Source organism: Trichosurus vulpecula, chromosome 1 (assembly GCF_011100635.1).
Source record: "Trichosurus vulpecula isolate mTriVul1 chromosome 1, mTriVul1.pri, whole genome shotgun sequence".
NCBI lineage: Eukaryota > Metazoa > Chordata > Mammalia > Diprotodontia > Phalangeridae > Trichosurus > Trichosurus vulpecula.
In genome coordinates, this window is record NC_050573.1 from 437,359,424 (window position 1) to 437,375,302 (window position 15,879).

Consider the following 15,879-nt stretch of genomic DNA (forward strand, 5'->3'; position numbering starts at 1 on the left):
CAGACATGACTGAAAAATGACTAAGCAACGACTACTAAGGTAAGGTTCTTGTGGGCACAGAGGGATTCATTTTTGTCTTTGTATACCCATAACATAGCACAGTGCTTGGCATATAGTGGCAGGCTCTTACCAGAAGCTTGTTGACTGATTGATTGACATCAGCTTGCGTCAAGAGAGTTTCCACACCAAGATCTCTAGGCTAACCAAAAATTATCCTTGGACATGTGCAAATACCTGCGTGATATGATTTAAATTAGATATCAGGATTACTAGGAATTTTAAATCAGTTGTTTTCAATTTGGTTTCTTTTGTCAATACACATCATCCCGTGTATAGCAACTTGTGCTTAAATTGCATGCTGTGGGTGTCATTTCTTCTTAACTCACAACTCTGATTATGCACAAGAGTGCCTGAGGAGCTTTTCTCCCCCATTAATAACTAGTAGGCAGACAGCTTTCCATTTGGAAACTGGGTTCTTTCATCAAACATCTTGTTGAAGAAGAAATAGGACAGTAGGTCCCCCTCAAGCCACACTAACAGTCTGTGTGGCATAATGGATCATGTGCTTTCTTTTGGAAGTCATTGGGATTAAGTGACTCACCCAGGGTCATGCAGCTAGTGAGTGTCTGAGGCCAGATTTGAACTCAGGTCCTCCTGACTCCAGGGCAAGGATCTTGGATCTTGGTCCCCAAGATACCTTCCAATCTAAATCTATGAGTCTATGAAATAAAATTACCTCCTTCAATTGTCTTGACTAGAAGGCTACCATGTTCCTTCAAGTAAGAATCACAACTTATAAAATCATAGTTTAGATCTGGGATCTCAAATAGCATCTAATCTAACTTCCTTGTTTCACATGCAAAGAAACTGAGGTTGTTCAGAAGAGTTAAAGTAATTGCTCTGGGTCATGTAGCTAACTGTTACATAGCTAAGAGCTGCCAAAGAGATTTTCCTAAAGTGTAGGTCCAACCATTTCACACACACACACACACACACACACACACACACACACACACACACACTTTTACTCAGTAACATCCTCTGGCTCCCTATCATCTCCACGATCAAATACAAAATTCTCTGTTCAGTGTTTAAAGCCCTTCATAACCTAGTACTGGGCAGCTAGGTGGCTCCATAGCACCAGGCCTGGAGTCAAGAAGATTCATCTTCATGAGTTCAAATCTGGCGTCAGACACTTACTAGCTGTTGACCCTGAGAAAATCACCTTTTTGCCTCAGTTTCCTCAGCTGTAAAATGAGTTGGAGAAAGAAATGGTGAACCACTTCAGTATCCTTGCCAAGAAAACCCCAAATGGGGTCACAAAGAGTCAGACACAACTGCAAAAATGACTGAACACAAAACTTGGTCCTCCTCTATCTTCTCAATTTTCTTATCCTTTATAGCTCCACACATACTGTTTGATCCAGTGACACTGGGCCCCCTTGCTATTTCTCAAACAAGACACTCTTATTTCTTGGCTCTGGGCACTTTTTCTGGTTATCCTCCATGCCTGGAATGTTTTCCTTCCTCATCTCCACCTCTTGGCTTCCCTCTGTTCTCAACTAAAATTCCACCTTCTAGTCTTTCCCAGCTCCTCTTAATTATAGTGCCTTCCCTCTGCTGATTATTTCCTACTCATCCCATATACAGCTTGTTACCACACAATTGTTTGCATGTTTTCTCCCTCATTATATTTTGAGCTTTTCAAGGGCAGGGACTTCCTTTTCATCCCTAGTGCTTAGCACAATGCCTGGCACATAGTAAGTGGTTAATAAATGCTTGTTGACTGAGTGATTGGCTGGTGGCAAAGCTAAAACCGAAAGCTCTTACCCCCCAGCCCCATGCCCTTTCTACTCTCTCCACACAATTTTCCCAAACCAGGCACTTCATTTCTATAACTCAAGGGAAATATGGAGAATTCTGAGAACATCCAAAGGAGAGCGACTAAGATGATTAAAGGTCTGGGAAATGGGGCCTTGGAGGAAAGGTTAATGAATTGAAATTATTCAGATTGGAGAGGAGAAGACTGACAATCAGCTTGATAGCTGTGTTAAAGTATATGAAGGGCAATCATAAAAGCAGTGATGGGGATGGTCTCCAAATCCACCGAGGATGGAGAAGGAATGGATTTAATCGAATCTGGAAGTGGTTAGGAAAGACCAAGTTAAGATTTAGGCTGAGAAATCTCTTTCCCTAAAGATTTTTTTTAAAATGAAATTAACCAGACATGCAAATTAGTCTGGGACCACCGCGACCTGAAACAAATGAAACCTTGGTTAAAAGACATCGGCTTGCCAAAAGCCACTAAGTATTTCAAGGTAAAAAGAAATGGTACAAATGGTGTGTTTTCCTAGGTTATTAATATACTAATGCCCATTGCCATCAGACAACATTAGGTCATCAGAAATGTGGGAAGGACCAGGGAAATGTTACCAATGGCTAAAAATACTTTCAGACTTTTGAATATGATTTTGGGATAGATAAATAGAGACACAGAGAATATTTATTGCGCACTTACTATGTGCCAGGAATTATACTAAACACTGAGAATTCAAATATAAGCAAAAAAAAAAAATAGTCTCTACCTTCAATGTGCTTACAGTCTAATCAAGGAAGACAGCATATAAAAAGAAGCTGGAACACAGTAAGGGTTGAAGTGTGGGTTGGAAGGGAAGAGGAATGGTATTTACATAGGGGCAAGGTAGAAAAATCTAGAGAGTCAGGAGAGAAGTGAGGATGGATGTCCTGGGCCATTTCTCCAGGGCAGGATCTCACCATCTGAGAGAGAGGGATGAAGGGGGAGAGGCATCTTCAAGGTAAACAGGCTATGGGGCAGAGGAGGAAAAGTCCAAGGGACAGTTTAGATCAGAAGTGTCAAACACAGCTGAGACAACACTCCTGAGAATGGCCAGAACCTCTAAAGTCAACATGAAGCCTGTAGGGATCCTTATGTAAGGTTTAATAGCCTCTGTTTCTTTTTAAGTTGGACCATTGGTTTAGATGAACCTGGCTAGAGGCAGAGGATAGAATAGGTTACCTGCTAAAATTTTCTTCCTTTGGTCCTGATTTTCCTAAACTTTGTTCTGATTTAACTAGATGAACCATGTACATGATAGTGAGAGAAGTGCGTTCCCATTGTGGCCCAGACACAGATTCCTCTAGCACAGGTATAAATAAACCAAAGGTTCCTAGGGAAGCGTAGTTAAAAAGTATGATTATACTTCACACAAAACTTGCTGATGCACATTTCTTAGATCTCTCACTTATAATCTCCAGTAGTCTGGAAGAAAATGTGCTTAAAAAGCATGTATCATCCTAGCAACCCCTTGGCTGACTCTATAGTATCGCTCACTTCGTTACATCAGCTATTTTTGCCTCCTGACTACAGGTTTGAAGCAGATAATTACTAAGCCAAGGTTTAAAAAACTAAGAGTCAATACATAATGCTGAAAATGTGTTGATGTCTGAAAGGTTAGAAACGATCTACTAGGATTGTTTGCTGACAGATATGAGCTCTTCACTGAGGGATCTGAGTGGTTCTCCACTGTTTAGATAGAATGTTGAGGTCACACAATAAAAACATTTTAAGTAAGACTAAATTCTATTTTTTTCTTCTTCTTCTTTTCTCTCTCTCTCTCTCTCTCTCTCTCTCTCTCATCTCTGAAAAGCAGGGTTAAGTGACTTGCTCAGGGTCACATGGCTAGTAAGTATCTGAGGTCACACTTAATTCAAATTCTCCTGACTTCAGGACTTGGGCTCTATCCACTGTACCCCCTACCTGCCCCTGTTCTCTTCTTTAAATTAATTTATGTGATTTATGGAGAAGGATATTTTCAGACAATATTTCTTTTCCTTCTTATATTATCTGTGGGGTTTTTTTCTTATTCTTTTTTGCCTTAAAATTGTCCTTTCTGTCTGGAGGTGTTTATTCTAAACTTCCCCATGCACGCTTTCGCCTTCTGGGCTAACCTCTTCTTTTTGTTTCATTTTATCTATTTATCTATTCTATTCATCTTATTTGCTTGTTAACTTCAGATATTATTTTCTTATGACCATTTTTTGTCAGTTGCCTTTGACCTCTCATATATGTCCATATATATATATATATATATATATATATATATATATATACATACATATATCTTCATCTCATCTTTTCTGGTTTGCTTTCCCAGACTGCTTCACTTTTTTCTGTTATTTTAGTTGTAGTTCCATTAATTTCATTATTGAAACCATGTGGTTATCACATAGGCTGATGTCCGGAGGGTCAGAAGCAGAGTCAGAAAATCTAGGTTCAGATCCTGTCTTTGAGGGTTACTACCTTGCCCTTGGGCCTATGTAGTTCTCTAGGAAATTATCTACTAATTGGTGGATATTAGTACAGGGGGACCTCATGGTGAAACAGATCAATACATATATTAATTGCATGTTCACACTGTTACCAGCCCTGGAATGTTCTTTCCTGTTCCCTCTGCAAATCCAATTCCTGCCCATCTTCCAGGCCTCACTCAAATCTCATCTCCTTTTTCTGACCATAACCTCCTATCATTCCAGCTCTCCCTATGCATTACTCCTTCTAATCCTATTCTTCACCATCATCCTAAATAATTTCTTAGGCTATTACTCCTGCTCTGATTTCACTTTCCTCCCTTTCCAATTTCCACCTTATAGTTAACTAATCTCTGAAATCCTTCATCCCCTTGTAGTACGTTTACTACCACTATCTTTCCCCCTCTTCTCCTACTTAGATGCTGCTGAACAGAATTATGTTGTCACATAACAATGATGCCTGGAGGCATGCTTCTACTTTACATTATCTAACTTCAACTGGGTTCTCACTTCAGCAAGGCAGTTCTTTTCATTCCTCCTTACTTGACTGCCTATCTCACCCCACCGCCATACACAGACACTATTCCAAACCTTCTCTTCTCTTCCTCTGACATCACACTCTACTCCTCCCCAACCTGCTCTCTTGTAAACCTCGCCTCTTACTCTACTGAAAAATGAAGGTTGTTCATGGAGCACCTTCTTCTGCCCTCCTCTACACATCAAACCCCTTTAACTTCATCTCCCTCTCTTTCATCCTTTTAGTCTCCTACGATGACATGGCCCTTCTCTTTGCCAAGACCAACCTCTTTCTACATGTATCTTTGATCTTTTCTTCTCCCATCTTCTTCAGAAGATTGCCCCTGGAATTAAGCCCTCTTTTTTCTCTAATTATCAACTGCTCTTTGGCTGCTATTTCTTTCAGTCCTTCAGACTTGCCCAAGTGCCTCTCATCCATTAAAAAAATTCAAATTATTACCCTATATTTCTTTTCCTTTCCGAGCCAAACTTTTAGAAAAAAAAACTATTTGTATTATTTGCCTCTACTTCCCTTCCTCTCACTCACTTCTTAACTCTTAACTTCTTAACCCTTTGCTTCTGACCTCATCACTCTCTCCAAAGTTACCAAGAATGCCTTCATTGTCGAGTCTTTTCTAAATCTTCATCCTTCTTGACTTCTCTGTTACATTTGATATTTTTGATCATCCTCTCCTCCTAGATCCTTCTTGTTGTTGTTTGTCCTTTATTCTTGAAGAGGACCATGACCTAAGGAAGGTGATGCCATGATTTCTACATGAATTGGATTTAAGTGAGGGAGGGCTGTGCAAAGTCACCAACCTCACTTTCTCCTCTAGAGCCATCTGGGTCCAGTGGCCAGATATAGATCAGGACAACTGGAGATGACGCCCTCCTAGATCCTGGGTTTTCATGAAACCACTTTCCTGCTTTTCCTATCTAATTGCTTTTTCTCAGTCTCCTTTGCTGGCTCATCTTGCATATCATAGCTTTTAACTATGGGTGCTTCCCAAGGTTCTGTCATAATTCTTACAGGCAGCTAGGTGGTACAGTGAATAGAGTGCTGAACTTAGAATGAGGAGACCTGAGTTCAAATCTGGTCTCAAGTACTTCCTAACTATGTGATTCTGGCTAAGTCACTTAACTTCTGTCAGCCTCAGTTTTCTCGTCTGTAAAATGGGGATAATAACAGCACCTACCTCCCAAGGTTGTGAAGATAAAATGAGATAATATTTGTAAAATGCTTTGCAAACCTTAAAGTACTATATAAATGTTATCAATATTATCACTATCATCATCTTTCCTTGTTATCTATCTCTCGTATCTTCATTGGCTCCCATGGATTTAATTATCTTCTCTATGCTGCTGACTCCCAGATCCATATCTAGTCTCTGTTAAGCTTCATTTTCTCATCAACAATTGCCTATTGAACACTTCAAACCAGATAGCCAGGAGACATCTCAAACTCAATAGGACTCATTATCTTTCTCCTTAAATCCACTGCTTTTATATGTGTCCCTATTTCTGTTAAAAAAGCATCACTATTCTTCTGGTCTCTCAAGTTGATAACCATAGCTTTATTCAGCTATGTGGCACAATATGTATACATACAAGTACAGGGGTGTACTGGAGGCATCTCCTCCCGGCTCATAAGAGCTGATTGCTAAACTTACATCTTGAATATCAGCAAATGCTACAAATCAGGGCTTGATTTATTATTTTGGTGATTGTCTAGCCTAATGAAAGCAATGGAGAAAAGTGCTAATAATGCAGATTAAATTTAAAAGGCATTCCAGGCACATCTTTTTTTTTTCTGAGAGGGGCAATTGTAAACATTTACCAACAAACTGGTAGACAAGTATATATACTACATATACAAATTAAATACAGGATAAGTTCTTTTGGTAGTGTGTGTGGGGTGGGGGATATTAACAGCATACAGGATTAGGAAAGGCCTTCTTGGAGGAGTGGCATCTGAGCTGAGCTTTGAGGGAAGCTACAAATTCTGAGAGATGGAGATGAAGACAAAGTCTATTCCAGGTACATGAGTCAGACAGTACAAAGACTTGGAGACAAGAGGTAGAATGTCATGTATGAGGAAAGGGAAGTTGGTCAATGTATCTGTCTAGACTTTTGAGTGTGTGAAAGAAATTAAAATATAATAGAACTGGAAAGATAGGCTGGGAGTAGGTAGTAAAGGGCTTTAAATACCAAACTGAGGAGTTTATTTCTGATGTTAAAAGCAAAAAGAGCCACTGAAGTTTATAGAGCTAGAGAGTGGTATGGTCAGATCTGTGCTTTTGGAATATCACTTTGACAGCTACACATATGGAGTATTGATTAGAGAGGAGAGAGACTTGAAGGATGGTAACCAACTGGGAGGTTATTGTAATATTCCAAGTGACATGCGTTGAGGGTCTTAACTAGGGTGGTAGCCATGTGAGTAGAGAAAAGGGACAGATGTGAGAGATACTGTGGAGGGGAAGCTGAAACTGACTGGATACATGAGGAGAGTGAAGAGCTGAGGATGACTTGGGGACTGGGAATCTGGGCAAATGGAAGGATAGTGCTGCTTTGACTGAAATAGGTAAGTTAAGAAAAAGAATAGATTTGGGAGGAAAGATAGGGAGTTCTGTTTAGGACATGATGAGTTTGAGAAGTCTCCAGGATATCCAGTTTGAATTGTTCAGCAGACAGAGATGAAGGCCTGGAGCTCAGGAAAGAAACTAGGGCCTGATATCAATATTGAGGAGTCATATGTGCAGAGAAGATATTAAGCCTATGGGAAATAAGACTATAAAGAGGGAGTATGTAGAGAAAAGGAGGGTCAAGGACAGAACCTTGGGTTACACCCACTCTTAGAGTCTGCATCAAGGATAATAATCCAATAAAAGATAATAAAGAATGGCCAATCAGGTTGGAACAGGACCAAGAGAGAGCATTAGTCATGAAAACCCAGAGAAGAGAAAGAATCCAGGAAAAGAAGGTGTGGTCAAGTGTTCAATGACTCAGAGAGGTCATTTGTCTTGAAAATTAAGAAATTGTTGGTAACTTCAAAGAGAGTGGTTTCAATGGGGTGATGAGGTCAAGAAGGCAAAATGGTAAAGTTCTGAGACACGTGAGAGGAGAGAAAATGGAGCCCACTAGAACAGACAACTTTTTCTAAGCATTTGGCTTTGAAATGAAGGAGAGATGTAAGAGGAGAGTTGAAGGAGGTGTTTGGGTCAAGTGAGGGGCTTTTTAAGGAAGGGGAGCCCAGGGTGAGATTACAGGAAGAAGAGGAGAAGCTAGTAGATAGAGAGACATTGAAGAATAAAGAGAAATATGATTGTGACAGCAATTTGCCAAGAGACTTTAAAGGATGTGGTCAAGGGTACATGTGGATGTGTTAACCTCAGTGAGAAGGGCTACCGTTTCATCAGAGACTGGAGTAACAGAGATAAAAATGAAGATGCTATTAAGAGGTTTTGAAATGTATGGTAGGGGAGAAGATGGGGTTCAATGTGAATGATCTTGATTTCCTCAATAAAGTATGAAATGAGGTCCTTCTGAGAGGATGGAGGGAGACTTAAGAAAGGAAGAGACATGTGGGGACACTTTCTTTGGTGAAATAATAGAGAAAGTCCAATAGGGAAGAGAAGAGTAAAACTATTGCCTTGTTTCAGTGAGGACCTAGTTGAGATTATATGATGTGAGTTTGTAGTAAGCCCAGTGAGCAGGGTTGTGTCCGTCAATCAATCAAAGACTTAGTATGATCAAGACACTGTACTAAGCATTAAGGATACAAAGAAAGGCAAAAACATGATCTCTGCTTTCAAGGAGCTCACATTCTAATTCAGGAGGTAACATATAAATAACTATGTACATACAAGATACACACAGATATATATATATATGTATATGTGTGTATCTATGTAGTATCTATATACATATATGTGTGTACATTTATATACATGTGTATGTATGTGTGTGTATACATACATACATACACACACACACACACACACGCATATATATATCAAGAAATCTCATAGTGAAAGCATTAGCACTGAGGCATGAGGGTGGGAACTGAGAAAGTCCACTTGAAGAGAGTAGGCTTTGAGTTTAGTGTTGAAAGAAGCCAGGATTTGGCAACAAGGTATGACAGCATTCCAAGCATGGGGGACAGCCAGTGAAAAAGTTGGGAGATATAGTGCGTCCAAGAGATATTCAGAAAGTTAATGCTGCTGGATCATAGAGTATATGGAAGAGAACAATGGGTAAGAAGACTGGAGAGGTAGGGAGAGACCAGGTTTGTAGGGGCTTCAACAGCCAAACAGGATTTTATATGTGATCCTAGAAATAATAGGGAGCCATTGATACTTATGAAGTTGGGAAGGGGTGACAGAGTCAGAACTGAGCTTTTAAGAAAATCACTTTGGCAGCTGAATGGAGAATGGACTGGAATGGGGAGAGATCTGAGGCAGGGAGAATTACCAAAAGGCTACTGTGATAGTTCAGGTATGAGAAGGTGGCAGCTACGTGAGTAGAGAGAAGAAGACATATAAGAGAAATGTTGCCGAGGTAGAAATGATGGGACTTGGTAACAGATTAGATGTGTGAGTTGATAGTCTATGAGGAATCCAGGATGACACCTAGGTTGTGAGCCTGGGTGACTGGGACAGTTAAATGACTTTCTTCAGCACTCCTTAGCTACATGTATGTAGGAACAGAGGAGTCAGATGGTAAGGGCAAGTCAGGACTGGGATTTGACAAAGCAATGATAGGTCAAGGGAGCAAGGCGTACAGCAATGGAGAACAGAGTAACACTGAACTGTCAAGACTGGGAAGGAAGAAATGTGAAGCCAGAGCAAGGATGATGGGGGAGGGGTAGTGAGCCTGGGGGGCTGAAGGCTTGGAGGTCACAGTGAGGATGAAGAAAAGATTTAGAAGGAATGAGGCATCGAGAGACATGGAATGACAAGATGTTATAGTTGCATATAGTAACTTGATCATGGACGTGGAACACTTGTGGGTGATGGTGAGGTCAAAGGTGTGAATGACCTTCCCTATGGGTAGATGAGGTAGAGTGAAGAGGCAGGTAACAAAAGTTGAATAAAATGAGGAACTGGGAGGACAGGGTGTTTGAGGGAACAGCAACATGTATGTTAAAGTTCCCAAGTATAAGGGCAAGGGATGGGTTGAAGAAAAAGCCAAATACTGAATTCCTTGAGAAAAAAATGGGGTATGATCTGTAGGGTAGGTCACTTCTAGGAGGAGCTGGATAGGGTGAGACACCTGGATTGAGTGCTCCTCAGAGATAGAGAGGCAGAGGAAGGATCTGGGAGTAACACTTAGGTGCCAGAAGTATTTCTAATCCTTCTCCTGGACCACTGGGACTAGGGAGGGGTACGCGGGTAAAAGATGGGAAAGATCTTCTGAAGATAATCATATTTCTATAAGTGTCAGAAGATGGAAGTAGCAAGAAAGGAAGAGTAGAAAGTAGAATAATTACTATTATTAAAAGTTATGAGGGAACTGAGCCCCATAGAAGAAAAAATAATGTATTCAAGATCATCCATCTAGTAAGTGTCAGAGGCTTGAACTTTGGTTGACTAGCCTTATAAGAATATCATAGTTATTCCTGTAGTCATAGTTATGAAGAATTGGAGGTTATCTAAGTCATTATCTAGTAAACCTCCTTCATTTTACAATTGAGGAAATTGAGGCCCAGATCAAATATAAAGTTCTTAGTACAGTGCCTGGCACAGAGTACATATTTAGTTAATACTTCTTTTCTTCCCAGAAAAGTGGAGCCATTTGCCTGAGACCATAGTACACCATGATTTGAATAGAGTACTGTATCAATGGAGCAGTACAATATAAGTGTGTGAGTGGCTACCCACTGACTTTATTCTACTCAGAGTGGTTTCCTAATGTCGAGGACAAGTGGAAAACACACTTTAGTACATAAATGACCATGCACAAATGAGTGATGCAGACAGTAAGGATCATTTCCTTTGTCTTTCAGGTTGTTGGCAACACCACCTCTGGAAGCTACAGTTACAGCATTCAGAAGAGTCTGGCTTTTGCTTACGTCCCTGTGGAGCTTAGTAAAGTGGGACAGAGAGTAGAGGTTGAACTACTGGGCAAAAATTACCCAGCAACCATCACACAAGAACCACTGGTTATGACTGAGCCAACTAGAGCTCGGCTTCAGAAAAAAGCTGGAAGTAGCCACATCTGAAAGAAAAGGAGGGGGAAAAACTGCCATTAGTAGTTTTACAGCTGCTTTAAAAATTGTGTGACTATGTGACTGCTCTCAGGATTATGAATCACTGTAGTTCTCCTAAGGAATGTATTCTTTTCCAAATTCCACTAATGAATCAACTTCAAAATCAACCAAATCCAGATTTAGGCTCATTCTAATACCTTTTCCCTTTTTCTCCACATCCCCTCCTCCCAGCTGTTTTCCATTTTTTTAACGTCAGGATTTCAAATAAGTGAATTACATTGTCCTTTCAAACCAAGAACTTACTTGTGAAAGACAATGTATTTCTTAAGTATTGTATCATGCAGCATTGGATCAGCAAAAAGAATCCCAAGAAGTTGTTTTTTCCAACATGTAATCACCATAACTGTTAAAAGACAACAAATAGTTTTATAAACTTGTATGTTTTACATTTACAAATCAGTGAGAAAATAATTCTGTTCATGTCTCAAATTAAAACAAGCAAGAACATTATTGTTGCGGGGTGCCCGTTCCTGGGCAACCTCAGATGATCCAAATAAGCAATTGTTGAAAATACTCACAATGGAAATAATCTTAAATACGTTTAACTAGTTTAGTACTTGAGAGTTTAAGTAAAGATCTGTTCAAATGTAAGAAACATTAAATCTCACAATACCTGCCTTAGAAACAACTCAGACATTGTTATAGAATAATCCTTATTGTCCTTTCGGAAGGTCGTTTTAGGAGAAAAATTGCAAAGAAAGAACATGGTCTTCCCTAGGAATTGTTCCTTCCAAGCCTTCAGCAAAGAAACTGAAGCATAAATAGATTGTGCCAGTGGAAACACGGTTTGAATAATGAATACCTATCATTGAAGAAAGAATTAATGGAAGTTGACATCACACTGAGCTGTTCTGAATATCATTTTACAAAGCAGGTCAAAATAAAGTATAAAAGCTGACAGGGCTGCACTTAGCGTTACGCACAGCAAGAAATCCATTTGGAAATTATTCTTTGTTCAACTTTCAGAAATGATTTGGGTCTACTTGGCTGAACCAATCCAAAATATTCCTTTTCTTAAAGGTGACACTATTTATAACCAACCAGTGTGTGGAATGTATGTTTTTTGCTCAAACACATTTGCTAGTTATTAAAGAAAACAGGATATGAAACATGAAAAAAACTACAGTTAGAATAAATAGACTATAACAACACTTCTTAATTTGTATGTTTCAGAAACATAACAAATTTGCCAGTATCAGATGTGTTACGAAATATAATATAGTATTCAGATACTGGGAATCTCAAATCCTTTTTCTTGGGCAGACGATTACATGAGGAAAGTGAAAACACAGCCGCCATCTTAGCATGTTTCTTACTTAGCAGGCATCATATAGGCTCTCTACCACTCCATCTAGGATCTCTACCACTAGCTGGAACTTCTACAGAGGGTGGTTTTTCCTGTGAATTAGCATGCCAGTTTTCTAAATGATTTTTGACCAAGGGCGAGTACTAGACGCCACTCTTTTTCTCAGTGAATAACTATTCATTAAGTACCTTCTTTGACCAAGACACAAGGATGATTAAATCGGTCCATTCTGTAACGGACTAGTAGATTTTCTATGAGCTTCCATCACTGTCCTCTCAGAGTGCTGTAGATGTTCTTTGGAACCCCTTTAAATAAGCAGGATTGTATAATCTTGGGGAATAAATAAAGACAGCATATGGAAGGATACTACTTAATCCAATGGTAATGCATCCCAGGCATGTCGGACAGCCTAAAGCCCCAGAGACTGGAATGTTGTGTGTGAGGAATCCAGAAAGAAGGCCTGGTAAAAAGCATTTGATTCAGTTATCTTGCAATAATAGCAATGATGTCCTAAAACTTGTGATTAAGATTAGAGAAGGATGAGGAGGGAAGTGACCACTGAGAGATATCCCATTTCTTCATTTGAAAACAACCTTATGATTGTCCAAAGCATCCTAAGATAATACCTTTTCATATCTTGTATGTTTCCCAACTTGAGTCGGTGCTAGGATGGTGGTGGTTGTTAAGGCAAAATTACCCAGGATTCTTAGGATTTTCAGTTAGAAAAGGCTTTAAAGATCAGAAAGGACAATGCCCAGAGCCACTGCTCTGTGCCTCCCCTTACCCCTAAGCCCAGGCCTTGCACTTAGTCAAATATCCTTCACCTTCTCCTCCCTTACTCAGATGTACTTCAGCAAGGCTATTGTGAAACAGATGGATGTCCCAACCCAGAATGGGACCTTTGGGATCTATCTTCTCTGCTCACATACCTGTATATCCCTATTCAGGTGGTAAAGCCACTACGTAGAACATGAGCACCAAATATTTCATGAGCAGTGGCTCCATGACAGTGACGGCTGATTCCTAAGTGCAGCTGCCAGCAAAAGAAACTGGACATGCTGGATGTAATGGCTTCCAAATCCAACTTGGAAAAGATGACCTGTGGTCTGAGGTCCAGTTCCAAGTAGAAGCCATTGAAGGCATTGGCAGAATATTTGAAACATGAAATTGAGAGGTGAACTTTTGGTATCATCCTCCAAGATGGTGTGGAAAGGTCAACTCCATGGAATCATCTTGAATCAAACAGAGCAGAAAATGGCCAGGAAGTAGAACATCTTCTCCAAGCCCTCTGTCCACCAGTCAGTCGATAAGCATTTATTAAACATTTACTATGCCAGACGTGGTGCTCAACACTTAGAATAGAAATAGACACAGAAGACAGCCTCTACCTTAAAGGAGCTTACATTCTATTGGGGAAGACACCACATAAAAGGGAGTGGAAAATGCACCTGGCACAGGAGCATGACAGAGAAAGTTCTGTGGAGATGACTGTAGCTCTGCAGCCTGGAGAGGGCTAAAGATACCTCCCTCACCCCAGAGATTAAAGCCAGAAAAGTCTGTGGGAAAAAAAAGGATCAGAAGGGAAAGCAGTATTTCTACCCAAACATAACACTTTATAGTATTTCCACACCATAATAGGCTTTTTTACATTCTTTTTAATTTTATTCTTCATTACAATGCATTGTAGACAGTTATCTCACAGATAGTTAACTATTCCCCCAAATGCCTGGGACTGGTAGCAAAGAGTGCTCACAATGGTAAAGTTCTTAGATGGAAGACATAAGATAATTTCTTAACATCGTATTCATGTGAAAGGCTGGTATATAAAACTATACTCTCCATATTGCTTGATAAGAGACCTTAAAAGGGCCATCTCCCTATGTTGTCAGAGTAGAATCAAAGCCACTCTTGAAAAGTTTCTTTAAATATAGTGAACAAGAAGCATGCTAGCTGCAAACTTTAATTCAAGGATTTGGATTTTCTTGAAAGATTCTGGGATGCTAAAGGATGGTACTCAGTTTCTAGGGGTCCTCCAGTTTTTCACCCTGTTTCCTTCTTGAACTAACTATTCATTGAAATAATGGGGCATTGAATAAGATCAACCACAACTTTAGTGAGCGGCCTTCAGTTTTTTCCTTATGAAGAAATAACGGTTTTCTCTTACTGGCTCTTATCTCTCCTTCTGAGAAATTTCTTTTCCTCAATTTGAAGGACCAAGCAAGTAGGAGATAGTGATAAAAGAGGTTAAAATTGCTTAGATCTTGTAAGACTATCTTTAAAAGAGCCTAGGAAGAGAAATAGAGAGGGAAAAAGTTGGAATGAATTGGAATATCCCAAATTTCAAATTACTGCTATTTATAGCAACAATCATAAAATTTTTGATACCAGTTTAAAAAGAGAAAAGTAGATCAATGGAACAAAATAGATAAGCAAGGATTAGAAGCCACCAAACCCAGTGTTTGATAAATCCCTAAGTATAAATTTCTCAGGGAAGGATTTGTTATTTGTAAGGAACTACTGGGAAAACTGGAAAGCAGTTTGACAGAAAAAAAAATTGGTTTAGTTCCACATCTTACTCCTTAAGACCAGAATAAGTTCTAGTTCATTCAAGACTAAATATACAAGGTTTAATCATTTTTTTCTAACTTGGAAGAAAATGTAAGTACCTTTCACAACTATAGCTAGGGAGAGAATTCATGACCAAACTAGGGATAGAGTAAATCACACAAAATAAAAAATAATTTGTTTCCAAAGGAAATTATGATTTTCATAAGTTGATATGACATGTATACTGAATACACTAATAATTTAGATTTTTCAGAATTGCCTCTCTTGTGAGTTAGAAGCTCACAATGCAGTGTGAAATGTTCACTCAAACCTTGACAACACTCACAATCACTGCCTGTGTACCTTAAGCGAAGTGAATCAAAGATTGTAGAACCTGTGACCCACCAAGTCATGACCCCTAAAGACTCGACTGCAGAATTGTTGTATTGTCTTCCATTTGTGGGTTTGTTGTGGGAAACCACTCAAGCCCTGGAAATGATTGTTTGAAATCCACCTTCCCCATTCCCTTCCCATTGTGATTTATGTACATAATCTCTGTCTTCACTACAGTAAGGTGAAATTCTGATCAGGAGAATTCCCAATTTGCAAATCTATTCCTCATAATGAAACAAATTAATTAAACAGCTATCTGATTACTGGCACTTTGTCTCTGGCCTGCTGTTTTGTTATTCTCAGGTTGGAGAATGGCTCAGTAAAAACCTAACATGTTAACAAGTTACATGAAATCGAAAAGATTTTTCATGGACAAGATAAATGCAGTTAGGTTAAGAAGGTAAACTATCAAATAGAAAAAAAATATGACTCTATAAAATATCACTGAAAAGAGTCTGATATCTAAGATACAAGGGAAGTAGCACAAATACCCAAGATTGAGACTCAGTGATCAAAG

At 39.4% G+C, this 15,879-nt stretch overlaps 1 protein-coding gene across 1 annotated transcript in view; it reads left to right on the forward strand.

Moving 5' to 3' along the window:
* Positions 1-15,631, forward strand: part of DMGDH (dimethylglycine dehydrogenase) — a 102,144-nt gene extending 86,513 nt beyond the window's left edge. Inside the window, 1 exon segment of the mRNA XM_036762724.1 lies at positions 10,853-15,631. Coding sequence (XP_036618619.1) covers positions 10,853-11,068 — 216 coding nt within the window. The 3' untranslated portion in view covers positions 11,069-15,631.
* Positions 15,632-15,879: the final 248 nt, after the last annotated feature.